General features: G+C 56.6%; 1 protein-coding gene across 9 annotated transcripts in view; it reads right to left on the bottom strand.

Moving 5' to 3' along the window:
* The window catches only part of OSBP2 (oxysterol binding protein 2), a 224,479-nt gene that overhangs the window by 32,322 nt on the left and 164,260 nt on the right, over nucleotides 1–27,897 (bottom strand). For 8 of the 9 annotated variants that reach the window (XM_055374217.2, XM_055374220.2, XM_055374219.2 and 5 more), the window contains one exon: nucleotides 16,105–16,358. In XM_055374217.2, the coding sequence (XP_055230192.1) occupies nucleotides 16,105–16,358 (254 nt within the window). Of the gene's footprint in view, nucleotides 1–4,989; nucleotides 5,113–16,104; nucleotides 16,359–27,897 lie in introns of those variants that run through there. The other variant, XM_055374222.2, reaches the window with a different exon arrangement.

Here is a 27,897-nt window from a genome sequence, read left to right as displayed (position 1 = left end):
CTAAGGCGTCTGGGGAGTCATGCCCTAAAAACCATACATTCTCATCAGATGGGTTTTATTTAACCCTATATATCGTGACTTACTTTCCAACCTGACTCTGGCATAACATTACGAGTCAAGGAAGAAAAAGTATTTCATCCCAAAACATGCTTCTTTGCCATATTTTGAAGTGGCCCTGCAACGCTGTCCTCTGTGGGGGAAACGTGCGTCTGTAAAGAATCTCTATTCACAGAGCTAGATCGTTTTCTTCCAGGCCCTCCCAACCCTGAAGAGTTAAGTAAGAGTCTTAGCACCTTTTTAAAGGTCTGATCAGGAAACATTTGTCATCTGTTGTCTCCAAGGGGAGCCACTATAAGACTTAAAAAGAACCTTGGTCTCCACAATCTTTCATCTTAACCTGAACATTTCCTTTCTATTGATCCCAGGTCTTTAGACAACTCAACCAAGTGCCAACCAGAAAATGTTTAAATTTACCTATAGCCTGGAAGGCCCCCTCCCCACCTTGCTTTTGAGCTGTCCCGCCTTTCTGAACCAAACCAATGTATTTCTTAAATGTATTTGATTGCTGCCTCATGCCTCCCTAAAATATATAAAACCAAGCTGCGCCCCAACCACCTTGGGCACATGTTCTCAGGACCTCCCAAGAGCTATGTCATGGCTGTGGTCACTCATATTTGGCTCAGAATAAATCTCTTCAAATATTTTGCAGAGTCTGTTTTTGTTGACACCTGCAGTGAAGAAGGCCCTGGGGGCCATCTAGCTGCCCCCTCTGCTGGGATGGTCACAAACATGCTTACTGCCCCCTTTGGCCTCCTTGGGGATGTGGGAACCCTGGCCTTCTCAGAGCCCGCCCAGCAACCAGCACCCACCCTGGTTGGCCTCCCACGGTCAGGATGCCAGTTGGGGAACAGCAAACCTGGGTGCCACGGGTCTGCACGCTGCCTCCCCAGCAGCAGCTGGTTTGGTTCAGCCTGGAGCTGAGGTGGCTGCTGTTGCTCATTATGGTAGGGCCCGAGCATTCTGCGGCCACGTCCTCCCTGCAGTGTTAGGCCTCAGGCTTGTCACTGGCCCTTGTCTACCCTGGGCCCGTCCCTGGCCGTGGCACAGAAGGAAGGAAAGCCACGTTCTGCTATCCTCCCCAGCTCAGAGAGGTAATTGGTCTTGTCTGGCAGAAGTGGGACTGGCACTTTCTACCAAGCTACCTCAGAGTCTGAATCACATAACTGCTTTTAAGGTTTTCCCTTCAAGCTTGTGGCCTACTAAGACATCCAGAATCTTTTCAGCTTCCCAGGTCCATAGATGGTTCCACCACCAGTTTTGAAGCAGGGGTTGGTCATTCTGCCCTGTCATTACAGTGGAGAGGATGGCTCAGGCTTCAGCTGTCCCTGGAGGGCAGTGAGATCAAATCTAGGAACCTCTGGATTTGCCCTTTCTGGACACATTCTTGAAGCCAGTAGGAAGGGACGTTTCCTTGGCCCGCATCTGCATCAGTGGCCCCAGCTGCCACTCCCCAGCACTTCCTCCCCACCCAATTGCCCCAGCTGACCTGGAGCACCCACTGAGCTCCATGCACATCACAGGCTGTCCCACCCCAAAGGAGGAAGATGGGCACACCATTCCTCACCTGTGACACAGGGACAAGGCAGCTGTTGAGGAAATGTCAGGAGGTGATGTGGCAGGCAGGTCGAGGGAGCACTCAACAGACGTGCCTCATGGATCCCCTCCCGCATCTGCCCTGGCAGCTGGTGCCCAGGCCACAACCGCTAACTCCCACCACTCCTCAGACCTCTGCAGCATCGCTCTCCCAGAAAACGGCCTGCCCCTCAGTCAGAACCGCTCAGATGCCTGCCCATTGGGTCGGTCTCTCCAGCGACTGTGCCAGGAATGCCCCCTGAATCAGCAGCTGCTCCCAGACATTTGCTGCCAAGTGACACCTACCGGGGGGTGGGACTGACAGCAGTGGGAGCGAGACGGGGGTGTCCTGAGGCAGCCTCAGGAGAGCACCTCCAAGGGTGGGAGGCTCCCCAAGGCTGTGCACTGGGGCACCCTGCCTGGGGACTCACCCACCCCACAGGGAGAGCCCGAGCTCTCGTGGCTGGCCTGGCTTGGTGGAAAGGGGCCCCCAGCCTGCCCCTGTTCCAGGGTGCTGGCTGCACAGCCTGCCCCAGGGATGCCACTCCTTGAACAAGCCCTCCTCTGGGCACCTTCCCTCCCCCATCTCCCTCAAGCACCACGCAGGGTGGGCAGGGCAAGGTGTGCCTCCTCATCCCAGAGATGTGAAATGGGGCCTGGAGATGCAACATGGCCTGCCCGAGGAAGCCAGCAGAGTGTGGTGGCCAGGGGTGCACTATCAGGAGTTGGAAAACCTGGGTTCCAGCAGAAGCCCCTTGGACCCTCTGAGCCCACATCCTCTCTGTGAGACAGACGGTGATGCCCGACAGATGCTGTGCCCACAAGCTGCCCTGTCTCCGCTCACCCGGCAAAATTCTCCAGGTGGGAGGAGTGCAGTCACCCCCATTGGACAGATGAAGGTCTCCTCCCTGCAGGCCGAGGCAGGGGGAAAGGCCTCCTCGAGGAAAGAAAAAAACCTCCTTATCTCATGCGCCTCATCCTGATGATGTGTGAGACTGAGTCCAGGGTGTTCAAGGTCTGGGCTATTTTGAGTTTATGGGTCTTATAAGGCTGTCCCTTGGGTGTGGGGCTGCAGTCACTGTCCATCATACAATTTGAAGACCCCATAGTGGGCCTGGGTGAGTCCTGGGAGACCCAGCTCCAGGCCTGACTCCACTGCTCCCTGGCTTGTGACTGGGAGCCGAGCCTTTCACCACCTGGAGTCCTACAGCGGCCGTCCTGCTTCACCCACAGCCCTGTCCCTCTCTCACTGCTGTAGGCCTTAGAGTGAGGACCCTGAAAACAGACTCAGAGACAGTGTGCCCCGGCAGCCAGACCAGATGGCACCTCTTTGCTGGTTTTGTGCCAGTGGGTGTAAGGGCGGTGGCGGAGGCAGGGGGACGGTATCCCTCTGGGTGCCTCAGGAATGTTCCAGACCCTTACAGAAGCCCCATGAGTTGGGTAGACAGAGACTCCCACCCCATCCCAAGACAGCAAAGCTAGCCCTGAAGGCACCCAGCAAGGAGGTGGCAGAGCCAGATCCAGAACCCAGGTCCTCAACTGAGAGCTTGCTCTAACTCCTACCTGGCTGCAGCTCCCACGAGGCCCTCCTCCCCACATTGCCCTAAGCTCGGCCCAGTGCTCTGTCAAGTTAGTCTTGGTTCCAGCCACCTGTTCATGGGCTCTCTGACACTGCTGCTCTGCTGACCCTGGCCCATGCAGGTCTCCAGGCTCTGCTGAGCTGGTCTCAAGGCTCAGAGTGCAAGTGAGGAAGGACACCCTCATCTCCCTGGGTGCTGCTTCAGGGAAGTCCCCTGCATCCCGGGACTGGGAGAAGGGGCTAATCGGGTCAGTACAGGGTGAACAGGATGGGATCCCAGGTCTGTCTAGCCCCAGGGCCACCTCCACACAAGGCACGATCCCCTTGCCTGCCTGATGCAAGTAGGGGTGCAGAGGCCAGGGCTGTGCTGTGCATGGTGAGAGTGAATTGGTGCTTCATGGTTTTCTGGGTTCTTGCCTATCTGGCTGCACAAGGCCTCTGCCCCGCCCTCCCTCATCCCTGCACCATCACTTCCTGCCAATCTCCTACAGCCCCCAGAATCATCCTCTCAGTCCACAAGTTCTCACATAGATGGGTGCTTTGTTTTCATATACCTCATGTCATTTACAAGACTTATGAAAGAGCCATACAACAGCAGTTTAAAATAGTAGCCAAAGGTCATGGTAAGAATTCCCACAAACTCACATCTGAGGGTGCCTGGGCTTCCCAGCAGCAAAAGCAAAGAGGGAAAGATGACCAGAGAACAAAGATGAATTAGGCCCCCTACCTCCTACCTTTGCTGTTCACAGGGACTCTAATACTTTAGAAATGACTATTTTCTCCTTCAAGGGAAAATGGAGTATTTGTTTTCTCCACCAGATCCGGGCAGCTGACAGCCTCTCATAGAAAATGGTTTCCAATCCTCTCCAGCCTCATCTCCTGGGGCTCCATTCCTTCCCAGGGCCCTGAGTGTGGCCCACCAGGTATCCTGTCTTCTTGCCTTTCCCTGGCTCAAATTCAAACCCTCCTGCTGATTCTGATGCCAGCCCCGCCTCCCTCACACCGTGGGCCCACTGTGGGGCAGGGCATTGCAGGCATTCTTACAAGCACTGAGGTAGATTTTTTTTTTTTTTTATAGTGTGCATGACCGAGGAGGAAATGAAGGCTCAGGGTGACTGAGGGACTTGCCCAGGGCCACAAGGAGGTGTGTGTAGGGCCAGGATCCAAGTCCCCGAGCATCTCACCTGCATGTCCCCCAGGGCATGGAACCAGTGCTGTTAGGGTTTACTTTGTAAAGCCAAATCTTGATTGCCGTCTGGGAGCCCCTTGAGGGCAGGGATGCTGTGGGATCCCAGAGCCTTCCTGGTGTGGAGCTAGGTTCCTGGGAGATATTCACTAACCAGGCTGCCTGGGAATAACCCTGTCCAAGCAACAGAGCCCAGCCCTAGCCTCAGGGAGAAGGGGTGGCCTCCCAGCACCCTTAGCCCCAGCTGAGGACTTTGTACACACAGCCAGGGTTGCTGGCTGATAAACTGGCCGTGAGTGACCTCAGTCCCCCTCAAGGCTACCAAAGGGCCAGCTGGCATCGTGCAGCAGGGAGACAGGAAGTCCCTAGGACAGCTGGGCCTCATTTGGGTACATGTGCCTAGGCTGGGCACATGCAGGTCGTAGAGTGTCACAGTCACCTAAAAGCGGGGCAGGGTGAAAACTGCTGTGCCCTAATATCAAAGGCCTCATGTGGCTGCACCCAAGGCCTTTACCACCACAGCACATGAGCTGCCTGGTCACCCCATGGATGCAGAGAGCCCGTCCACCTCCCCCAGCCCGGATACACCCACCTGGTGTCCATCCCTGACTCCCAGGGTCTCCTCTGCTGCCGCCAGCCTTCTCCAGGCCCCATCCTGGCTGTGCTGTGGGGAGAGGCAGGCGCCTGGTGTGGCCCTGCTGTTCTCAGAATGCTGAGCTGGGCTGTGTGCTGTGTACTTGATAAGCTGGATTAGGCTTGGGGCCCGGCAGAGGGACTGGCAGGGGGAGGTTCCCAGGGGCCCAGGGAGCCCTGGCTGACCCAGCCCAGGCCTGAACGTGGTCTCATTTCTCTGAGGCTGTGTGACAACTCTACCTGGGGCCAGGAGGCTTGTGCTCAGCTGTGAGCAGGAGGAGAGACAGGCTGACCTGAAGCCCCCTACCCACACATTTGTGTCCTGAATTGTTTAAGGGGAAGAGAGTGAGGGGTCCTAGTGGGAGCTGGAGGTGGTACCTGGGCCCTGCATGGGTGCTACCCCACTGCCCACCCTGGGACAGGCCTGTAATCTCCTGGCGCCCTCCTGGACTCCTACAGAGTCCCTGATTCTGTGACCTGTCAGGTTGATTGTCCTCAGCGTGGGGACAAAGTTCCAGTCTCCTGGCCCTGCCCCTTCTGCCTACCCCCTAGTGCTGCACAGAGGGTTCTGATGAAAGGGGTGTTGGGGGTGTGGGTGCTCTGAGATGCAGAGGGGCCGGCCTGGGGTGCAGGGCCCCTGGGCAGTGTGGTCCTGTCTCCATGGGGAGGGCAGGGAGCCTGTTGAGTTGCCCCCAAGCAGAGTGAGAACCACAAAGCTCGACAGACAAGGGGGGTCTCCGCCCTGGGGCAGCCCCACCTGGGGAGTCCAGGCCCTGCCTGACCACCAGGGACTCTCCCTACTGAGAAGTCTGGCCTGGGGAAGAAGGCTGTAAGGGCTGCCCACCCAGGGGAAACCAAGTCAGGGGCCATGCCATGTGAGGTCTGAGCGGGGGTTGCTGCTGGTCACCGGTGCCCCATGGGACAGACATTGAGCATCTCTGACCTGGAAACCTTTGCCCAGATGTACCCCAGGAAGAGGAGGACAAACTCTAATCGCTTTTGCTGTTCCTAATCCTAATCCTAATCCTGACAGTGATCTCACTGCTCCCCAGGCCAGGCGGGAGAGCAAGGTGTGAGGTCAGCTAGCCTGGGTCCCCTGTGTGTGACCTAGGGCAGCCTCTCAGGCTCTTGGGAGCATGCAGAGCCAGGACCCTGTCTGGCCTTCAGTGGCTGCCTGGAAACTTCCCTTCTAGACAGGGATGTGAGGGAGGCACCAGAGGCCTGCTGGGCATTGACGTGGGCAGCCACTGGGCTCATGGAGGAGGTGGGGAGATGGGCCAAATGCCCATATGGTCCAGGCTAGGCAACTGGCTCCAGCCATTAGCACACCCAGGAGGTCCCAGCACCCCTGGTGCAGGGATAATGGGAGAAAGGGCCGTGTTCTTATCTGCGGCTGGTCCAGGATCTGCCAGGCATCTGACGTGTCTGCCCTCTGGCTCTGGGCTCCCAGGTGGGCGGCCGGAGGACCCTCTGCTCTCCGGGTTTCTAGGGCCAAGGCTACCCACCCTCCACGCTGATCCTCACATCCCTTGTTGCCACAGACCCTGCCTCTCACCAGCCTGGGGTTCTGAAGGTGATGAGCGGTGAGATCGCAGAGAGTCACGGTCTCCCTGAACCCCTCTGCATGGCCAGGGGACTCACTGGAGTAACAGGATCTTGCCTCCCCTGCCATTGAGGAGTGGCAGGCTGGCCTCACCTATTTTTTTTTTTGAGACAGAGTCTTGTTCTTGCCCAGGCTGGAGGGCAGTGGTGCCATCTCAGCTCACTGCAACCTATGCCTCCCAGGCTCAAGCGATTCTCGTGCCTCAGCCTTCTGAGTAGCTGGGACTACAGGCACCTGCCACCACACCTGGCTAATTTTTGTATTTTTAGTAGAGACAGGGTTTCACTATATTGGCCAGGCTGGTCTCAAACTCCTGACCTCAAGTAATCTGCCCGCGTCGGCCTCCCAAAGTGCTGGGATTACAGGCGTGAGCCACCGCGCCTGGCCTGGCTTCACTTTACACAAGATGAAACCCAAGCTCAGCAGGTGCCTCACAAAGGCAGGAAGGAGCTGCACTGCGATTCTGGTCTTAAGTGTCCAAGACCCAGACTGGGGACCCATGGAGCCACAAGGGGAAGTGCTGGGCTCCCCCGGGGATCCCTTTGGCCCAGCCAAGCTGTCATGCTGTCTCTCCATCACCTGCCTGACCCCCAGGGCTGAGCTTCCAGGGCCTGCTCCTCACAGGAGCGCTTGGCACAGGCTGGTAGCACACAGGGGTTTCAGCCCTTCCCAGTCCCCACCGGGGGTCGATCAGAATGTCTCCTTGACGTGACTCACTCTCGGCACTGGTGAAGCAGCTTTCCAGTCCAATTAAAACTTTAAAATAGCCTCTCCACATTCAAAATAGTTTGCCAGTCGCACACAGGAACCAACACCATCTGGCTTCCAGTTTGCCAACTGATTTTAGACAAATCTGGAGTCTATTTTTACTCATCTCCCCAGGCCCTGGATGAGCAAGCTGTCAGAGCAGGACGGTGGTCAGCTGGGCAGAAACCTGCCCCACAGGCCCCGGAGGGACAAGGGAGGGCAGCTCCGGGCCTCTCACCCCTGCCTGGGTTGGCCTAAGGAGCCCCACGTGATCTCCTGGGCCGTGAGCCAAGAGGGGCCTCAGAGAAGCCTCAGCATGTCCAGCAGTGGGGCCCCTTCTGATAGGGGTCTTTGTTTCTATGATGCCCCACATCAGAAGCCCTGACTGAGGGCCCCAGGTTGCTGTCTCTGTTCCTGTGACCCTCTTCCCAGCAGCCCCTGGCTACCCCCAGTGCCCACTCTGGCTATCTGGTGCCCCCAATGTCTCCTACTTCCCCCTCGTACTTTGCCCTTGCAGCTGGAGTGTCCCCAAGTGGAGTGTCCCCCGAGCCCACTCCATCGAGTGCTGGCTGTGCCGGGTGCCCTTCCTCCCCAGGTTTTCCCATGTCCTTGCCATCAGGATGTTGCAGGCACCCCATACTGCCCAGCCAGCCCTGCAGCAGGCACCAAAGTGTGTCTCCTGAGGGATGCTACCTTCCTTGGTAAACCCAGGGACCAAGAGTGCGGCATCTCTCCCATCAGGCCTGGTAAGCATCTACCCTCTGTTGGCCAGCCCAGCCCTGCTTTCTGCCTGCACTGGGCACCTTGAGCTAGCTCTGCAAGCTAGCTCTGCCCACTCACTGGCCACACAAAACCCACTCCTGGGAAAGACCCTCCTGCATCCTGCGGAACCATGTGTGGGCCAAGCAGGGCGTCAGACAGCAAGGCTCCCATTCTCTAGCGGCTTAGGCCCCCAGCATGGGGTCCTTCCCCATGGCCTCTTTTCTCAACCACACAGCAACTCTGCTGTCCCTGCCTTCAGCTCAGAGCAGCACTGCCCACTCTCACGGGTGCCAGCTCTACTCTCTCTGCCCAAGGGGCCCCCGAAGGGTCTCCGAGCACCTGCCCCTGCCTCGCGGATAGCGCATTCTCCAAACAGCAGAGGGGTCTTGCTAAAATGCACGTGGGATCATTTTATTTGGCCCTGAGTCATTGACATTGGCATTGAGTCACTTGGCATTGAGTCCTTTGTCTCATTTCAAGTGGAAGCAGAACGCTGTCAGCACAAGGTCCCTTGTGACTGGCCTCCTCTTCACTCCAACCTCCCCTTCTGTGGCTCCCAGTGTGCACTCCAGGGTGCCTAGCACCTGTGCCCCTGCTTAGCCCCCAGCCTGTCTGCACCTGTGGCCTCTCACCCCATCCCACCTCACTGGCTCTTTCCCCTAAAGGTCCTTTTGCCGCTGACATCCCGTATCACCTATGTGGTTACAGCTCCCACAGGAGGGTGTGGGGCCCACAAGGCTGGGGCTGTGTTCATCCTCACAGCTCAAGGTTCCCAAGTGCCACAGGGGGTCATGTGGTCAGAAGGACCATGTCCTAGGCCCAGCATGAGTGACCAACTATGAGGAGCCTTCCAAGTTCAGGAATGGGGGTCGAGTCAGGTGCAGTCTGTCTTGCCTGGGCCCCGCCTGCAGGGACTGGAGGGACAGCAGCAGGAACAAGCCCACAGGCTACTAAAAAGCAGGATGGAGCCCAGCTGCCAGTCCACCCAGGGGGCTCAGGACTGCAGGGGAGAGCACGCCCCAGCCTTGCTCTGCTGCCCTGACCTGCAGACAGAACCTGCTCTCGCAGCTTTTTCACTTTATGGATGCTAACACTCCAAGCATGAGCTTGTAATATGTACGAACTCAATCATTCTCCACCTTAAGCCAAGTGACAGAGGCAGTGCCACTGTACAAGGTACACCCTGGTGCTCAGGGAGGATGCTGCTATGAGGGAGAATGTCCCCACCCCATGCCTGGCCGAGCACCTGTGTGCAGGTTCAAGACTCATTCTAAAAACCAAAGTCATTTAATAGTCCTACGAGGTTTCTCTTAAATGGCAGGAGAATTCACAGTTACCCAAAACAGTAATTCAAGCACGGATCTGCTAGGCTGGCTTTTATCAGAGTCAAAAAAAATTACCCACTAGGGAATTTTGCCAGACACTAAGCGATTCATTCATTTGCTCCTGTGATTTTTTACAATATTCTCCCCACCCCTCCTCTCTCTCTCTCATTTGCCGAGGCTCCCATGTGCTGGGCTCTGAGCCAGGCATAGAGGCTACAGGGCTACGGGGATTGTGAGAGATACTGCGACCTGCCCTTGCAGGAAGGACAGGGTGAAGATGCTGCAGTGGAAAGATCTGTGAGACTCTGCAGGCCTGCAGAAGGTGGGTGGTCAGTGGTGCCAGGACAGGGATGCAGGGTGAGGGTAGACAGGGGAGGTGTTCCTGACCTCCTGACTCTGATCAAGGGGAGGGTCAGGTTTATTTCTCTACCATAATGCAGCAGTGTAGCGGGCTCTGGAATCAAGAATGGCATGGGCTTGTATCCTTTTCAGTTGGGATCCTGAGCCCCTCAGCCTTGGTCTCCCCATGCGTAAGCCTGCAGAGTGGGGGCAGGGGAGGTGCATGCAGAATGTCTGGCATGCCACGCAATGCATGGAACACTCATCCCCTTTCCCATCCTGGCTCCCCACTGGCAGGGCCCCTCATAGCCCCTCATAGCCCAGTCCTTAGGAGCTGGGGCATGGGTGTTGGGGGAACTGCCACCAGGGCAGGAAGACGCAACCAGGGACAGGTGGCCTGTGGGGAACGGGTCGGGAGAGGCTGCTGGGCCCACCAGAGATGCTCAGGAATCGTGTGAACCCCATACCCTGTTTCTCTCTCATGGCTGAAAGCCAAGAGCCAAGCTGATCTCTCCAGGTTCCCTGAGGGGGACGGCAAGGAGTCTGCTCTCCTTTCCAGGGCAGTGGGGCGGTGAGGCCACCACCCACACAGTTGACAAGCCTTGCCCAATGACCAAGTCCTGCCCACGGGCCCACCATGACTGGAGAACTGTCCAGAGGCCCAGGAAGGATAACTGGGTGGGCAGGTGGGAATAACAGAGGAGGGGGGCTTCAGAGCCAAACCGGTGCAGGTCCCCATCCCGGCCAGAGCAGAAAGACCTGCGCACGATGACAGCCCAGAAGGGAAAATAGTAATATTTTCCTTCTCTGCCTGGGAGAAAGCCTACTTCCCATTCTGTGTCTGCTGCCTCGGCCCTCTGTAGGCCCAGCCAAGGCTTGCCCTGGCTTTCCCGCTGGGCTGTGGTCAGCTGGACAGGAATCTGCCTCTCCGCCAACTGGGAACCTTCCCGGGCTCTCCCTAAACTTGGCCTTCAAAAGTGGGCATGTGAGCTGGCGGCCCTGGGTCATCTTAGAACAGGTCACACTGATGAGCACGTGCCTGGCAGCCTGTCATTTTAAGAGTTTGCTGGACTGCCTGTTCCCTGCGAGTCCCTGCCTGGCACAGGCCTGGGCAGGGATCAGGAGGCAGCTGCTAAGGTCTGATGTCAAGTGCCCATCAGGCAGGGCTTTCCTAGCTGTGTGATGAGAGAGGGGTTGCCCTGAGTTCACGACGGGGCTGCTGACTTACTCAGATGCTGACCCCAGAGGGTCCTTCCAAGGCCCACAAAGTACACCCTCTGAGTCCGGCTAGAAAGAACCCTGCCAGGGCCAGGCGCGGTGGCTCACTCCTGTAATCTCAGCACTTTGGGAGGCCGAGGCAGGCGGATTACCTGCAGTCGGGAGTTCGAGACCAGCCTGACCAACATGGAGAAACCCTGTCTCTATTGAAAATACAAAATTAGCCGGGTGTGGTGGTGCATACCTATAATCCCAGCTACTCAGGAGGCTGAGGCAAGAGAATAGCTTGAACCTGGGAGGCCGAGGTTGTGGTGAGCCAAGATCATGCCATTGCACTCCAGCCTGGGCAACAAGAGCGAAACTCCATCTCAAAGAAAAAAAAAAAAAAGAACCCTGCCAATCAAAATGCCACAAGGCAGAGGGAGGCTGGAGCCCAGTGTGGCGTGCACATGGAAAGTGTGGTTGCCCATACAATTTAATGCCACGAAATGCTGTTCTGGGCCAGGTGATCCCTCTGGAAGGGGAATGCAGGGGGGTGCGGGGTGCAGGGGTGACCTCAGCAGGCTGAGGCCTCGGGGCTGGGCCTCCACTTTCTCACTGACCTTGTTCAGGTGAGAAAATGGGACTAGAAGAGCTTTGTAAAAGGTAACATCACAGGTAAATGTGAGCCGTGGGCCACTTGGAGTGCTTTATCTAGAGACACAAGACCCACTATGAAACATCACTCACTGGCACTCCCACGGGGCTACTGTCGGGGACACCCGTGAGTAAGACACTCAGCCTGACCTCAGGGAGCACAAAGCCCAGTGGGGAGTGGTTGAAACAATGGATTAAGTGCCATGTGGTCGTATGCCTGGGAGCTGGGGTCCCAGCCAAGAGGATGGCTGCCCAAGAGAGGCCTTGGAAAGCCATGGTGATGTCCCTGTGGGGTTCTGAAGGATGACAAGGGAGCTGCCAGTACCTGAAGGGTGAGGAAGGGGTGTTCTAGAAGGTACAGCACTGGTAAAGGCGTGAGGGGTTGAAACACAGTGTTGCTGTTCCAGATTCCCAATCCAGAAACCACCTCTGAGCACCTTGTTCCCTCAAACCCCTGGGGCTGAAGCCATTCCTGACATGAGGTGAGGATGGCTGCAGCGCCCTGCGAGGACCAGATGGTGCGTGGAATGGGCCTGCACCACTAGCCGTGGGTCCTGGGCTCTCGGGAATCATCCAGAGGACCCCCCCTCCCTCCCTGCACTTCTAGGAGCTGAGGACCTAAAGGCTTATGATATCAATGTCCTTTCCCAAACTTGAAAGAAATTTAGAAATCACCTGACTTTTCTTTTTTTTTTTCTTTTTTCTTTTTTTGAGACAGAGTCTCACTCTGTTGCCAGGCTGGAGTGCAGTGGCGTGATCTTGGCTCACTGCAACCTCCATCTCCTGGGTTCAAACGATTCTCCTGCCTCAGCCTCCTGAGTAGCTGGGACTACAAGAATGCACCACCATGTCTGGCTAAGTTTTGTTTGTTTGTTTTGTTTTTTTGAGACAGAGTCTCACTCTGTCGTTCAGGTTGGAATGCAGTGGTGCGATCTCGGCTCACTGCAACCTCTGCCTCCTGGGTTCAAGTGATTCTCCTGTCTTAGCCTCCTAAGTAGCTGGGATTACAGGTACGTGCCACCATGCCCAGCTAATTTTTGTATTTTTAGTAGAGACAGGGTTTCACCATGTTGGCCATGCTGGTCTTGAACTCCTGGCCTCAAGTGATCCACCCACCTCAGCCTCCCAGAGTGTTGGGATTACAGGTGTGAGCCACCACACCCAACCACCCTGACTTTTCTCCTGAAGCCGGAACAACCCCAGATTCTTTGTGGTCTTGGGGAAAAGTGAAGATGGAGCAGCCAGCCTGTCCCTGTAGGAAGAGAGCTGCCTGCCCCAGCACGCTGTGAAGGACACCCTCCATGTGGGCTTTGTCTGGCTAGCCATCCCTCATTTTAGGCTCCACTTCTACGATCCGGCTCAATCAGAGCCCACAAAGTGGAAAACACACAGCATTTCACCAGGAAGAGGGTCTGCCCTGTCCGAGGAGCCAGTGGCAGTAGAGATTTCCCTAATGCAGGCACGGGCGCTAGGGGATGCTAGGAGCATCCCCGCACACATCACAGTCAGGGCGGGGCTGGGGAGTGGGATGGAGTTGCAGTGGGGCCCCCACAGTGGGAGAAGCAGCTCCTTCTCACTGTGAGATCGGAAGAGATTGGGGGTGATGATTTCTACCTTCTGGGGACTGCGGTGCGTGGCTTCCATATCCAAGTCCCTGGCTTCCCAGGAGGGGCCCTGGTGGGGCTGCAGCCATGGTGACCAGAGGATACCTTGAAGCTGAAAGGTAAGACACTCCAGGGACTCACGGAGATCTTTGAGGTTGGGATCCCGCCCAGGGTGCAGGTGAGGCTGCCCCGCATCCTGGCCTTTGTGTGTAGCCACAGCAGGAGGGGGCCTCTGCAACCCTCCAAGGAGGTCACCCTTACCTCTTTGAGGTAATGAGAGAATGAGGGCCATCACTTCTCTTGCAGGCCACACAGACCTGGGTTTGCATGTATCTTGGCGTGGCCACCTACCAGCTGGGTTATGCTGGTGACTTCCCTGAGCCTCAGTTTCCACGTTGACACTAACAATCCCTCAATGTGCTAACCAGGCTGTTGGAAGGGATAAGTGGTCTGGTGCCTGAATAGGCTCCCTGGAGGTTTGGAGGTGGGAGCAGCATGGATGTTCTAGTTACAGAGCCCTGGTCCAACACCTTCTCCTAACAGGTACCAAAGCCAAGGCCTGGCCAAGGGTGGGAATGCCTGTATCCCACGACCTTCAGGCAAGTGGCCGGCTTTGCCTACATGGCTCCTCTGCACACAGTGGGGGCTGAACCCTTGGTGTCTGAGAGCCACGCAAACAGCCTTTCCAGAACTACCCCGGTTCCTGCCAGGCGAGGAGTGGCTGTCAGGAAGGGTCCCCAGGGGAAACACAAGCCTCTGGGCTAGCCTGGGCTACAAGCACAGTCTGTCGTGGCAGCACTGCACTCCTGCCCTCCCTGCCCCTGATTCAACAGCAGGAGCTTGGGGAGGGGCCCTCATGGCAGGCTAACACCAGCAGGTTTGGCAGAACCCAGCCCAGGGCACAGCTTCCGTCACTCAGGGCTGACTCTGCCGCCATGTTCCCCGGATGCTGGAGCTGCAGAAAGGAATCGTGACCAACCCCAGGGGGTTGTGCTTCTCATAAAACAATTCATTAGGCACTTAAACTTGGAGCTGTTCTGATGGCTTCATAAACACAGATGAGCCTCTGATGTCTGGTAAAAGACTGTGCAAGACGGCAGCCAGCTGAGATGCTCATTATCTCGGAAAAGCCAAAACTGCTTATTCAAGACAAAGCAGTTTTGGTCTCGGGTAGGGAGGCAGTGCCTGGGAAGCCTCCGGCAGTGGCTTCTGGGAGGGACAGGGAAATACAAACGCATTATTATGTCATTCAGTGCTTCACATTTGTGTGTGTCCCTGGTAGAAGTACAGCAATCTGGTCTGTGGGCTGTAAGGAGGACAGTGGGCCTGAGAGGGTGGATGTAGGAAAACAGTGCAGGTGACAATGGGGCCAACATGCAGGGTGGCCCAGCAGCCTCTCAGCATCCTTGGCATATGGGGCCAACTGCCCCCCACCCCCCAGCATTGTGGGATCTGGGATGGACAAGGTGCACACACCTGCTGAGCTGAGGCGGGTGGGCACCTGCAGGCTGAGTTTCCCAGCAGTCGGGAAGGGGGGCACACCTCGCCCAGCCTCACGCCCCAGGGTGGGATTCCCAAGGCTGCATTTGGGTGCTCCAGGCCTGAGCCTGAGCATATCTGGGCAAGTGTGGGTGGTGGGGTGGCCCTCCTGCCCCACAATCATGCTGCCAACAGGCCAGTGAAGCCGGCTTGGGGCAGGTCTTGGATGCCCAGGTTTTAGCCTGGGCTCTTGGCCTGCAGTGAGCTCCAGCCTCTATCTTCCCACCCTGCCCTTGCATTTCTTGTGGGGCCTGGAGCTTGGTCCCAGCTCCCAGTCCGGCCCTGGTCTAACCTCCTAGTTTGGGGGCTGGGTCCCCCAGCTGGAGGTCACCCGGGCACCAGCACTGCCCACTGTCCCCAGCCAGCACGATGGCTCTCCTGAACCCCCTTCTCTGGACCTCACTTCTTCCTCTGTAGCGGCCTCCATTTCTGCACAGCTCCTCGGCTCTGGTCTCCTTACTCCAAGCAGGCCACCCCAAGCTCCTACAACTGCACCCCTGGCCTAGATGTGCCGCCCTGGGGGACTGTCCTGGGAGGAGGCTGTTGCAGTCACACCTGTGTCTGGAGGGTGGAGGCCTGGAGGAGCACGCACACTTCTGGGGAACACTCCCCAGACAGAAAGAGGGAAGCAGGGCCAAGCACTATCCTCCTACCACCATCGAGACACCCTCCTGGCTCCCAGTCCTAGCCGTGTGGCTTCCAGAGCCGGGGTGAGTGGCTGACTCCTGTTGCGGGGCTGCTTAGTTTACAACTGCGGTTACCCGCTTTGTCTACCATCAGGTTGGCACGACCTCGGCAGGCTCAGCTCTGAGGCTCTTCTAGCTCAGGGAGCCCTCGACTGCAGCCCCTCACCACACCCTCCCCTTGTTGTGCACAGCGTCTGCTCCCACTGCATCTGGGGAGTGAACCCAGGGAGGAGGAGTAGCAGCCACTGAGGGCCAGTGTGGCAGCTGTGTCCCTACTGTGTGGGCAGAACTGACCTGCTGGGCTAGCTACTTAACTTGGGGCCCCGACCTTCCTTATCGAGGCATGAAGTAAGTAACTGCAGACTGCACCAGAGTCCACAACCAACTCCAGTTTCCTCCAGACAATTAAGAAAAATGTCCTTGCCCAACGACGGCCGAGTGAAGGAGATGATTTGAGAACTCGGAAGCTAGCTGGGGGGCGCTGGCTTTGGGAAACACCGTGGAACTGCAGGAAATGGAACGCTGACCCTTCAAGCTGACCCTGGTCACCCACTGAGGGACCCCGGGGCTGGAGCCAGGGAGCCCCGTGCCAGGGCGGTGGGGGTGGGTACTCACGTTGATCATAGCATTGGATGTGATGCGGAAGAGGGTGGCCCGCTCGTTCACCACCTTCAGCTTCTCCCCACTCTCGGATGGGATCTTGAGGCCGTCCAGCTCTGTCAGGGAGCGCTGGAGTGCGGCGCCGTGCTTGGCGATGAGGTCATTGCACGTGCTGAGGTCATCTAACTTCAGGGAAAGATTCTTCAGGGTGTGGTGCAGCTCGCTCTTGTCGGCTGGGGTGGTAGCCTCGTCGTCGTCCCCAGAGTCATCTGTGGAAGAAAATAGAGTTGTTATGGTCATTACGAACAGACATGGTACCAAGAGGCCTGCACAGCCAGGCCGAGCAGGGCAGGGTGGATAGCGCCATTCAAAAAACATCAGTCCCCGAGATGGTGCCCGTTCCTATTCCTGGCCGGGGTGAGGTGCCTGCCCCATCCTGGCCCAGACTTCCCAGGGTGGGGTGGGCAAGGGCCCACCTGAGTCAGTGGGAAGGACTGTAAAGAGAGCCCAGCTTGAATGGCAGGGCCGGGACTGGGCTTTGGAGGTGGCAGGCCTACAGGCACCCACCTGCGTGCAGGGCGCCAGCTCCCTACATTGTGGTGTGCAGGGAAGGATGGGCTATGCTGGGTGGAGAGGTGGAGACTGCTCTCTGGGCACAGAGGCCCCCAGAATGGAGCCTGGGCTCCTTTCTCAGCATCGCAGGCCTACCCCAAGCCAATCACCGCCGTCCAGTCAACCTCACTTTGCTCTCTGCTCATGCCCATCCCCCAGCCACACCAATCTGTCCCCTGTTCCCTGCAAAGGCCTGAGCGCTCCTGTTCGGGGCCTTTCCCGCCATGTCCCCACTGCATGGAACCTTCTCATACCTGCCCCCACCAGAGGTCCTACCCCACCCACCCCTTTGAGGGCCAGCCCAATGCCACCTTCTGTCCAAACTCTGCCAAAAGAGCCTGGGCAACATGACAAAAGTCTGTCTTCTACAAAAAATAGAAAAATTAGCCGGGCATAGTGGCATATGCTGATGGTCCCAGCTACCCAGGAGGCTGAGGTGGGAGGATCACCTGAGCCCAGGGAAGTGAAGGCTGTAGTGAGCCGTGATCGTGCCATTGCACTCCAGCCTGTGTAACAGAATGAGACCTTGTTTCAAAAAACAAAACAAAAACACCCAAAATGCAACAACAAACAAACAAAAACAAAGTCTGCCAAAAGACCCAATGTCACAGTTGAGGCTTCCCTGTCCCTGCCTTCACCGATCTCCCTGCAGGAACACAGCCATTCTCACTGATGGAATGCCTTCTGTGTGCAGAAACGCTGTGGCCCCTCAATGGCCTTGCAGGGTAGGGACTGGACCATCCCCAGGCGACAGATGAGGAAATCGAGGCTCTGAGAGGTGAAGTCATACCCACACTGCCTGGCTGGCCACCCTCTTCCTTCCGGGCTGCTGAGGCCTCCATGAGAGAGGCAGGCTGTGCCCTCTGCCAGCTCCCACGCCCCCTCTTACCTCTCTCTCACGCAGCTGCCCAGGGCCCCTTTCCTGCCAGCCCAGCCTGCATCTGGGGTTATGGGGCTGTGGGCGTCTCTGGGGGGTGGCGCACCACAGCAGGTGGGGCAGGAGGCAGCTGGCCTAGGGCCAGGCTGCTGTTTAACAATGGCACAGGACACCAAGAGGCTGACACCACCCAGTGAGTCCCAGAGCCTGTAACTGCCAAGGGGTTTCTGAAATGCCTTGTTTAGAAATAATCAGCTAAAAACTATTTTTAGATGAAGAAAATCTGTAACCCAAGATATAAGATTTTTTTTGAAAAATAACGCATACTGTGAGAGAACGTTTCTTCCCACGGCAGGCAAGGTACACGGGGGTGGACATGGCTGAGTCACTGTTCCGAGTGCACGTGGTGTCCATGGCAGGGTCAGGCCAGCCAGCTGCATGGGGCCCGAGCCAAGGGGAGCTGAGGAGGGTGCCCACGGCATACCCTGTCCCCCTCTGGCCACAGGGGCTTGGGTCAGCATCCAGCCAGGAGGCAGGGAGCCTCCCATCACAACTGCAGCCCCCAAATGACAATAACTTGTTATTCAAATGACCGCCTGCCCCTCTAATGGAGGCCCCAGCAGCCCAGAAGGAAGACAGTGGCCAGCCAGGCGGCCTGAGCATGGCTTCACCCCTCAGAGCCTCAATTTCCTCATCTATCGCCTGGGGATGGGACAGTCCCTACCCTGGCAAGACCATTGAGAGGCCACAGCGTGTCTGCACTCAGAAGCCCAACTGCGGCCCCCAGACGTCTGGAGGCCACACGGGCTGGGCCAGGGTCTGGGCCACTGGCTCCGTAAGCTGTTGCTCTGGGCCTCACGGTGGAGGTCAGTAGACAGTGGCTATTCTTCCCTCCCTGCAGGCAAGAAAATGCAGGTTCCGAGAGGCCAAGCCACCAGCTTAGTGCCCAGCTATTGAGGGGCAGGGTTGGGATCTGAGTCCAGCTCTGTCTGCTCACAAGCCTCCCTTTCTCTGGATCGGCCTTAGAAAGGCTCTGACGGCTGATGTGTACCACACCTTTCCGGGTGCCAGGCTGTGGGTGAGGCACTGCCTCAGTTAATGCCTGCGAAGACCCCGTGAGGTAGATCTGGGGACGGAAAGGTACATTGAAATTGCCCAGGGCCACGAGGTGAGGAAATTCCTGAGTAGCCAGGTCTCTGGCTTTAGAGCCTGTGCTCTTACCACCTGTCCCTGAGGCACATGTCATCTTCCCAGGTTCAGTACATCTAATAACCAGAACGGCCAGCCCCCTATCCATCAGAATGGCCCCCGGCTCAACACGGGGAGGGCGTTGAGGGGGTATGCCCAATGCAGATGCAGGTCAGCCCAAATGTGACCCCTGCTCTGTAAGCAAGAGCTGGTGAGAGGCAGTGAGTCTAACTGTAAGCATGTTAGCATCCTTCCGTGTGGCAGGTGGAAGCAGGTAGCCACATTTCTGTATAACTTGTTATTCAAGAGTACACCTTAGTAAGCAGCCCTTAAGGTCCAAATTCAGGTCCCCAGGGACATGCTTGTTCTGGCCTCAAGTCACTGGCCGTGTTGTTGGGGCAGGATGAGAAGGCACTTGGGCCAATGATTACCCATGAGCACAGTCTGTTCTACAGAGACAGGCAGGGAGAGGTCCCCTCAAAGGGACAGAGAGATCAGGAGAATGAGGGATGGTAGGACGAGAGAGAGAGGGAATGAGTGAATGAGTGAGTGAATGAATGAATGCTTCGGGGCCCACCTAGGCCCATGGGTTCCTCCCGGGGTTGGCGAGTCACACATGAGAAGGCAGGGTTTGAAGAAAGTGGGGGGTAGGTAGGGGTGAGACACAGAGGAGTAGGTTGGAAAGGGGAGAAGGTAAGGGGCCTCTGGCACAGACCAAGGAGACTGGCTGTTTGTCCTCTGGCAAAAGGGAGCATGTGGCAGTTGACAGCAGTCCATGGGAAAGACAAGACTGGTGGCAGGTGGAATCACAGGCGGATAGAGGGACAGAGAGGCCAGGAAGGGGTGGGCTTGGGCGGGAAGGACCCCTGCACCCAGCCCAGGCGCACTGATGGTGGCTCCCACCCAGCTCCAAGGCCGTGAACTACCCGTCGTAGGCAGGCTCCCATGCATACCCACACACACACCACCCCTCAAGGGAAGGTGGCATCACCCACCTCCCATGTTCTCACAGCAAGACAAGGATGCTGGGACACACACTGAGCACAAGGGGGTGGGCCTCACCCCAAGCCCAGGCAGAGGCACAGCTGAACAATGAAGGGGGCTTGGCCTCCACATGAGTAAACTCTGGCCACACTGAGTCCAGAAGTCTCAGTTCAGAACCGAGAGAGAATGATTTCCTGTCGTTTTAAGTCACCTGTTTGTGGTAATTTATTATGGCAGCCCCAGGAAATTAAGACAATGGCTTGAAACAACACACATTTTTTTTTCCTGTTTTTTGAGACGGAGTCTCGCGCTGTCGCCCAGGCTGGAGTGCAGTGGCGCAATCTCGGTTCACTGCAACCTCCACCTCCCAGGTTCACGTGATTCTCCCACTTCAGCCTCCTGAGTAGCTGGCATTACAGGCGTGCGCCACCATGCCTAGCTAATTTTTGTATTTTTAGTAGAGAGGAAGTTTCACTATGTTGGCCAGGCTGGTCTTGAGCTCCTGACCTGTGATCCGCCTGCCTCGGCCTACCGAAGTGCTGGGATCACAGGCCTGAGCCACCGCGCCTGGCCCAGAACACACATTTATTATCTTACAGCTCTGGAAGTCAGGAGTCCTGAAATCCAGGTGTTAGCAGGGCTGCGTTCACTCCGGAGGCTCCAGGGGAGAAGGCGTTGCTTTGCCTTTTCTAGCTTCTGCAGGCTGCCCTTACTCCTTCACTCATAGCCCCTTCCTCCATCTTCAAAGCCAGCAAAGAGGCATCTTCTACTCTCTCTGATCCAGTGATTGTGCTGGGCCCACCTGGGTAATCCAGGAGAATCCTCATCTCAAAATTCTTCATTGTATCTGCAACATCCCTTTCGCCATCTAAGGCAAGCCATCTAAGGCTCTGGGGATTAGGACATGGACATCTTTGGGAGCCATTGCTTGTCTGTCACACTGACTTGCTGTGGCTGGGCTGCACACTGTGCCACATTCTCACTCGCACTGATCATTACGGTCTGATTTACTGCCCGGGACTCGTCCCTGGATGCTCTCGAGTGGGTCACTGAGACTCCCGAGGCCTCACAAGTGCCTCTGTCCTTCCTGCAAAGACTGGCACATTTGCCTTCCTGACCAGGCTGTCTGCATGGAGGTGGCAGCCTGGGGTGGGGAGGTGGCAGTTCTGGGCCAGGCAGTCCTGCTCCTGACTCCATATGGCCTTGGGTAAGTGTGCTGGTCCTTACACCGGGGATATTAGTGGCTGCTCTGGGAAGGATGGTAACCACCCGGTGTGTGGCCAGTGCAGAGCTGGGACTTAACATGCACCAGGGCCCTAGGCCCCTGGCCCTGTCACCTTCCACTGACACAACTCACTTTTGCACATAACTGTCTTTTTTTTTTTTTTTTGAGATGGAGTCTTGCTTTGTCACCCAGGTTGGAGTGCAATGGCATGATCTCAGCTCACTGCAACCTCCACCTCCTGGGTTCATGCAATTCTCCTGCCTCAGCCTCCCGAGTAGCTGGGATTACAGGCATGCGTCACAACACCTGGCTAATTTTTGTATCTTCAGCGTAGAGATGGGGTTTCACTATGTTGGCCAGGCTGGTCTCAAACTCCTGACCTCAAGTGATCCACCCACCTTGGCCTCCCAAAGTGCTGGGATTATAGGCGTGAGCCACCATGCCCAGCCATAACCGTCTTGAGTTTACTTCAAACCATAGAGGCTCGGAACCAGGGGAGGCCCTGTTTGTTTCCTGTGCCCCCACACCCCATTCCCCACTCAGGGATCTCCTTGACCCCTGTAATAGGTGGCTCTGGCTGAGGAGGCCACAGGGCACCCCCTGAGGGCTGGGACCCCTCTATCATCGGGAGGCTCCTAGGAAGGAGTGGATTGCCATGGAAACATCTAGCACAGGGGAGCCAGGTGGGCTATTTTTAGAAGTGGAGCTTTTTTCTCACCTTTGGAGGAAAACAGATCAAGTTTCTCATTGGGGAAGCCCTGTTGGGGGCAGCTTTTTGAAACCAAGAAACTGAAAGGCTGCATAGGCTGGTTATGGACTGGGGGAAGGTGACCCGGTGGTGCTTAGGGGGCAGAGGCCCTGCGGCCACCCCACTTGCTTGCTTGTTTCGGGGAAACTAACTTTGCCCTCACTGCCCGTGAGCTCCTCCAGGGTTAAGGCATAGATGTCCAGCAGGGACCCGTCCCCTGATGTGCGTCACTGGAGAGGAGAGCAGCCCTGAAGCAGGGTGGAAGGATGGCACTCACCCCGCTCACTGCACCCACACCCAGTGCTGGGCTGGATGAGTTTTGGGGGACGTGCTGCTAAGATGGGCCTGGCAGGGGACAGGCCGGTGGGGCCTGGGGGTGGGGAGTGGCAAGAGCAGGGGCCCGGGGGAGGATGCTGGGAGCTGCTCCCTCGCGGGGTCCTGGGCGGGGAAGGACATTCAGACAGCCCATACCCAGCAAGGCTGGAGCAGCACCCACCAACGCCCCGTATCCTTTCTCCTTCCTGGTTCTTCAGCCCATCCCAGTGCTGCATGCAGAGACCCTGCACCCTTCGTGCTGACTTGGGCACTTTCCCACTCCTGACCCACGCTGCACGCACGCATTGCGGGATTTCTTTCTTTCCTCCTCTGCCAGAGCCCCACTGTGGGTCACTTCAATGGTGCAGTGCCTGGGGCCCTCAGGCTCCCTCCTTTGGGCTCCCCAGCACTGGGCCCCTTCACCAGCCTCTGGCTAACTGGAGTCACATTTGAGGTATCCAAATATTTAAAAGAATGTGATGTAATCCCAGCACTTTGGGAGGCTGCGGTGGGCAGATCACCTGAGGTCAGGAGTTTGAGACCAGCCTGGCCAACATGGTGAAACCCCATTTCTACTAAAAATACAAAAAATTAGCCGGGCATGGTGGTGGGCACCTGTAATCCCAGCTACTCGAGAGGCTGAGGCAGGAGAATTGCTTGAACCTGGGAGGTGGAGGTTGTAGCAAGCCGAGATTGTGCCACTGCACTCCAGCCTGGGTGACAGAGTCAGACTCTGTTTCAAAAAAAAAAAAAAAAAAACATGATGGCTTCTTTGAGGACATGGCTCAGAACTTGCTTATTTCCTGCATGTCCACAGACCAGGCAGGGCCCTGAGGGGAGCAAAGAAAGAGAAGCCTTGCGCTGCTCCCCACTCCCCACAGCAGGCATGCCTGCATCAGTGCAGTGTAGGGGCTGCTGTGTCGGAGGCTGATATCCAACTGTCAGTCACCAGCAGGATTCGCTCTGACCAGTGGACCTCCCTCGGGCCCACAGTGTGATTAATGGAGACAGGCACTGCTGTCCCTCCTCTCTCTGCAGAGCGAAGTTCAAGTATGCAGGACTGGGAATGGGCAAGGCCTAGTACCCGAGCCCTGGCAACTTTCCAGCCCATGACCTTGTCCTCAAGCGGTCACTGCTCTCTGGGACTCCCATCACAAGGCTCCAGACCCCCAGAGCAGGGCATTCATTGCATCTTGAGCACTACCGACTTTAAGCAGGGCATGCATCCTATTTTGTCACAGTCTGGCTATGCAAAGAGACACTCCACCCCCACGTGGGGGCTCTGAGGAGAAACAGCGCAGTGGTGTCATTGGTTTCCAGTGAGGACTGCGGGGGCGCTGCACCCTCGCCAGAAAACTGCACCCTTGCCAGAAAACAGCCATTCCCAGCCCGTGTGGTTGGCGCCTCCAACATTCAATTACAGCAGCTTTGGTGACTTTGATTTAGATTTGGGAGGGCTGTTAAGCTGCCTGAGCCTGATCACAGAATCCAATCGGCCAGATGCTGATAAGAGAGAGAAAGGCTTGGGGTGGGAGTCTGGGGGATACCAAGCAACGTCACCGTGTTTGAGAACGAACAGCCCAGTTGCTGGGTAACTGCCTCCTCTGCACTTCCAGCTGTTGGGTGGTTTCCACATGTTACATGGTATTCTGCAAGTGTCACCCCCAGAAGAGGAAAGGGTGTGGCATGAAGAGTTAGGGGCCTGCCCAAGACCCCAAGTCTGTTGATTATTTTTTCTTTTTTTCTTTTTTTTTTTGAGACAGAGTCTCGCACTGTCACCCGGGCTGGAGTGCAGTGGCACAATCTCGGCTCATTGCAACCTCCGCCTACCAGGTTCAAGCAATTCTCCTGCCTCAGCCTCCCGAGTAGCTGGGATTACAGGTGCCCGCCACCACACCTGGCTAACTTTTTGTATTTTTAGTAGAGACGGGGTTTCACTATGTTGGCCAGGCTGGTCACGAACGCCTGACCTTGTGATCCACCCACCTTAGCCTCCCAAAGTGCTGGGATTACAGGCATAAGCCACCGCGCCTAGCCTTTTTTTTCTTTGAGATGGAATCTCACTCTCTCACCCAGGTTGGAGTACAGTGGCACGATCTCGGCTCACTGCAACCTCCACCTCCCAGGTTCAAGTGAGTCTCCTGCCTCAGCCTCCCCAGTAGCTGAGATTACAGGCATGTGCCACCAGGCCCAGCTAATTTTTGAATTTTTAGTAGAGACAGGGTTTAACCATATTGGCCAGGCTGGTCTTGAACTCCTGACCTCAGGCGATCTGCCTGCCTCACCCTCCCAAAGTGCTAGGATTACAGGCTTGAGCCACTGTGCCTGGCCTGCTGATCTTTACCGACAGCCTAGTGGCACCTGCCACCCCCATGGCCCTGGAGGCCAAGAGACCACAGCAGCCTGCTAGGCCAGGGGCGGACCAGGTGGGCCCCCTGCCCAGCCTGCCCTGCTGGTGCCCTCCAACCTGGCCTAGAGGGGGCAGGTGGGGAGCGGAAGCCCTGCCTTGGAGTGGCACTAGAGGAGGACCCACCTCCCTCCAGGATAGGGCTGCCAACGCTCTGCCCACTCAGGCAATGGAGGAGAGTCTGAGAGGTCTTCTGTGAGCTTCCAGAAGAACAGGGAGCCTCTGACCAGACACAGGAGTGGTCACACAGGAGCCACTGGGTGAGAGTTGGGGAGATGACTTCAGGCTGCAGGTAGGGCTCTGAGAAGGCTTTTGGGATGAGGTGGCAGCTTTACAGCTGGTGCAGGATGGTGAGTTAGTGGCAGGTGGCACGGGAGGAGGATGCTGCTCCAGGGAGAGGAAGGGGCAGGAGCCCCAGGACAGAGGTGGAACGGGCCAGCGCTCAGACCCAGAGCCCCCCTGAAGCTGCAAGTGGGAGATAGAAGCGGCGAGGGCCCCTGGGAGCAGGAGCAGCGCCCCTGAGGCACCGCCAGTCCTTCCTGATTGGGGAACCCAGAAAGATAACAGATCTGCCTTACCCAAAGTGGGCCCTGTGGGGGTTCTGCCACAAAAGCGATCATTCATTAAAAATAAAGACCCCTGGGTAACCAGACAAGTGACGCCGCTCCTCTACAGGAGGCAGGCGGCTGAAGACTCCGAGATGTTCAACCTGAGGACGCTGGAAGGCACGTCAGGATCTAATCTGATGGAAAATCAGATAATAATAAATAATAAATCACGAAACTCTGGCAGGCAGATGGAAAACCCAAGCCAGAGCGCCAGTGTCATCTCAGTTCTCGGGGCCTCTCCGTAGGCCCCTCTCCCCTCATCTCCTGCTGCAGCGAGTGCTAAGTGTGCCTGGGGCATTGCAGGAAGCTGAGGAGACCGCATCTGGGCTCTCTGACAACTTCTCCAGGCGAGGGGTGCAGGGCTTCCGCCCTACCAGGGACACCTATTACCAAGGCCAGGGTGGGGCCTGTGGGATGGGGCACCCAGGCCCGCCATATAAATATCAGGCTTTGCTTCCATTTCACTGGAGCTGCTGTGGCAGAAACTCCATCAATAAACATGAATCTGTAGGCTGGTCTCTGTGGGGCTGAGTCTTATGACTTCTCAGGGGAAATCACTTCCCAATAGCCCCGGGCCGGCTAGAGAGATCGACAAGCACAAATCCCGGAGGACAAAGAAACTCCCCTCCTTCCCTTTCACTGGGGGAACCAGGGCACATGGTCAAAGTCGTGAACCAAAACGAGGGGTGAACAATACAGGCACATGAGACAAGCTAGGGCGCCTCCTCACTCAGAAGAGGGCTGTGACCTAGAACTGCATACTTCGCTCGGCTGTCCTGGGGATGATGGACAGCGCTGGGCAGCCAGGCCCACTTCAGGAAAGTCACACAGGCACAGAAATGGAGCACAAAATAGTGGTGCCTGCTCCAATTCTGGCAACCGCCGTGATGCTAAAGATGGCCTGCTGCCCACAGCTTCCTCCAGCCGGCAAAGCACCCAGCCTACCCACAGCCTCCACCCTACCAGGGTTCCCACAGGCTTGCCTCGAAGGAATGAGGGTGCCTGCCCTAGATCCAGCTCTGTGGTGTGCTCACTCACTCACCCTGTGTAGGTTTGAGTCTCACCCCAAGGTAGAGGGGTGGCTGCCCAGGCCAGGACTTCCACAGGGCTGTTCTCGAGCCCAGCCTGGCAGATGCATGAAGGACAGACCCCATGCCAGCTGGGCCCAGGAATCTGCCCATGGGGCTGCAGCCCCCTCCTCCGGCAAGAAGTGAGCCTGGCGAGATGCTCAGCTTCTCCCCTGAGCCCTGTTTGACAGCATGGAAGGGGCTCAGAGCTGAAGCACTCAGGCTCCCTCTTCCTCCTCTGATCCCCTGCGGTTAAGACCAGGGACCCACCTGCTTCTTGTCAAGGCCCTAGCCTCCCAAGTTGGCTGGTTTCTAGACAAGAGCCTCCTCTTGTCTAGGGCTCGCTCTAAACCCCAACCCACCCATCTGCCTGCCCACCACCTGCTCCGAGATACAACCAGAAACTCCCACCTGCAGGCTCAAGCATCCTGGGCGATGGGACTGACTGGTAACTTGGGGGTAGGAAGGATATTGGTATTTTTTTTTTAATTTTTTTAACTAATCAGCTGAATTTAAGATTCAAGCATCAATATCGTAAAACAGATTCTCTAGGAGCCTTTAGTGCTGTAGCCAAGGTAAGAACCACTGGGTTAGATGCTACCTCAGGTCCTGCCAGCTTTAAGGTCCCATAATAGCAAGTTCCAGCTCCATCCCTTGCTCCACATTTGTCCCTCATGGCCCGGGTGCTGCCTCCCAGCTCTGCAGAGAGGGGCTGGGGGCGACGGCCAGGCCTCCTGGCTCCAGGGCTCCCTCTCCAGTGCTCCGTGCTGCCTCCTGGATAACCAAAGGAGAGGAAAAAAGCTCTCCCAGGGTCCTGACATCTCGGGAAATTAAACTTTCCTTTGTTCCACATTGAAGTCTAGCCTTTGTCCACATAACACAAATTCAGTTTGGTGTTTTGCTTTTTCATCTGGCCCATCATGCTTTTTCCCAGTCTCTACGATTTGGTTCCTTGTTAGCGGCTGCCCCATATTCCACCTGGTTATAGGCCATGTCCTCCCATGGCACCAGCTCTTTGGGCTGTGGAGGAAGGCCCTTTTTTCAGCCCTCGTTGGCATGTGGAAGGGTGCTGCCCTTGGCCCAACTCCTAGAACAGCTCCCCTGAAACCACTGGCCCTACCAAGGGGCTCGCCACACGGCCTGGTGCCTAGCTTCTCCCAGCCAGTCACCAGGCACCAGCAGACCTGGTCACTCTGCTGATGGTTGTGGGGTCAGCAATCCCTGACCAGTGAGGGGGATCCTTTAGTGGACAAGGAAGAGACCCACCTATGTGAGCATTTCCTTTGACACAATGCAAACACCTGTCTCGAGGCCAGAGCAAGAGGGACTTTGTTCTAAAGTGAGTATCTGGTCATCCACACTGGAGAAGCCACTGATCTCAGACGGTGCCAGGACTGTTGAGCAGGTCACTGGAAACTACTGGGATGGGATGACAATTTCCTGGCCTGGAGACAGCCAGCGCGGCTTCTCCTTGGAAATCATCTGATGCCCCAGTAATCATACTAAACCATTTTCCACACGCGGCTGCCTCTAGGTATCAATGCTGGAGCGCAAGCTGAGACAGAGGGCCCTGGCGGGGAAAGGGTTCTGCCACTAGGAGCCATGGGGCCCTGAAGGGGTAGGGGCTGCATCTGCCTGGTTGACGCTCACAGCCTGGAGCTGGGTGCGTGGGAGGTACTAAATAGGAACGTATTGAATGAATGGATGGCACGAGAAATATCAGAATGGGAAAGCTTTTATTATTATTATTATTATTATTATTATTATTATTATTATT

This window comes from Gorilla gorilla, chromosome 23 (assembly GCF_029281585.2).
Source record: "Gorilla gorilla gorilla isolate KB3781 chromosome 23, NHGRI_mGorGor1-v2.1_pri, whole genome shotgun sequence".
NCBI classification, from domain to species: Eukaryota; Metazoa; Chordata; class Mammalia; order Primates; family Hominidae; genus Gorilla; species Gorilla gorilla.
The sequence above is the reverse complement of the archived record's forward strand: the minus strand, read 5'-3'. Positions and strand labels throughout refer to the sequence as shown.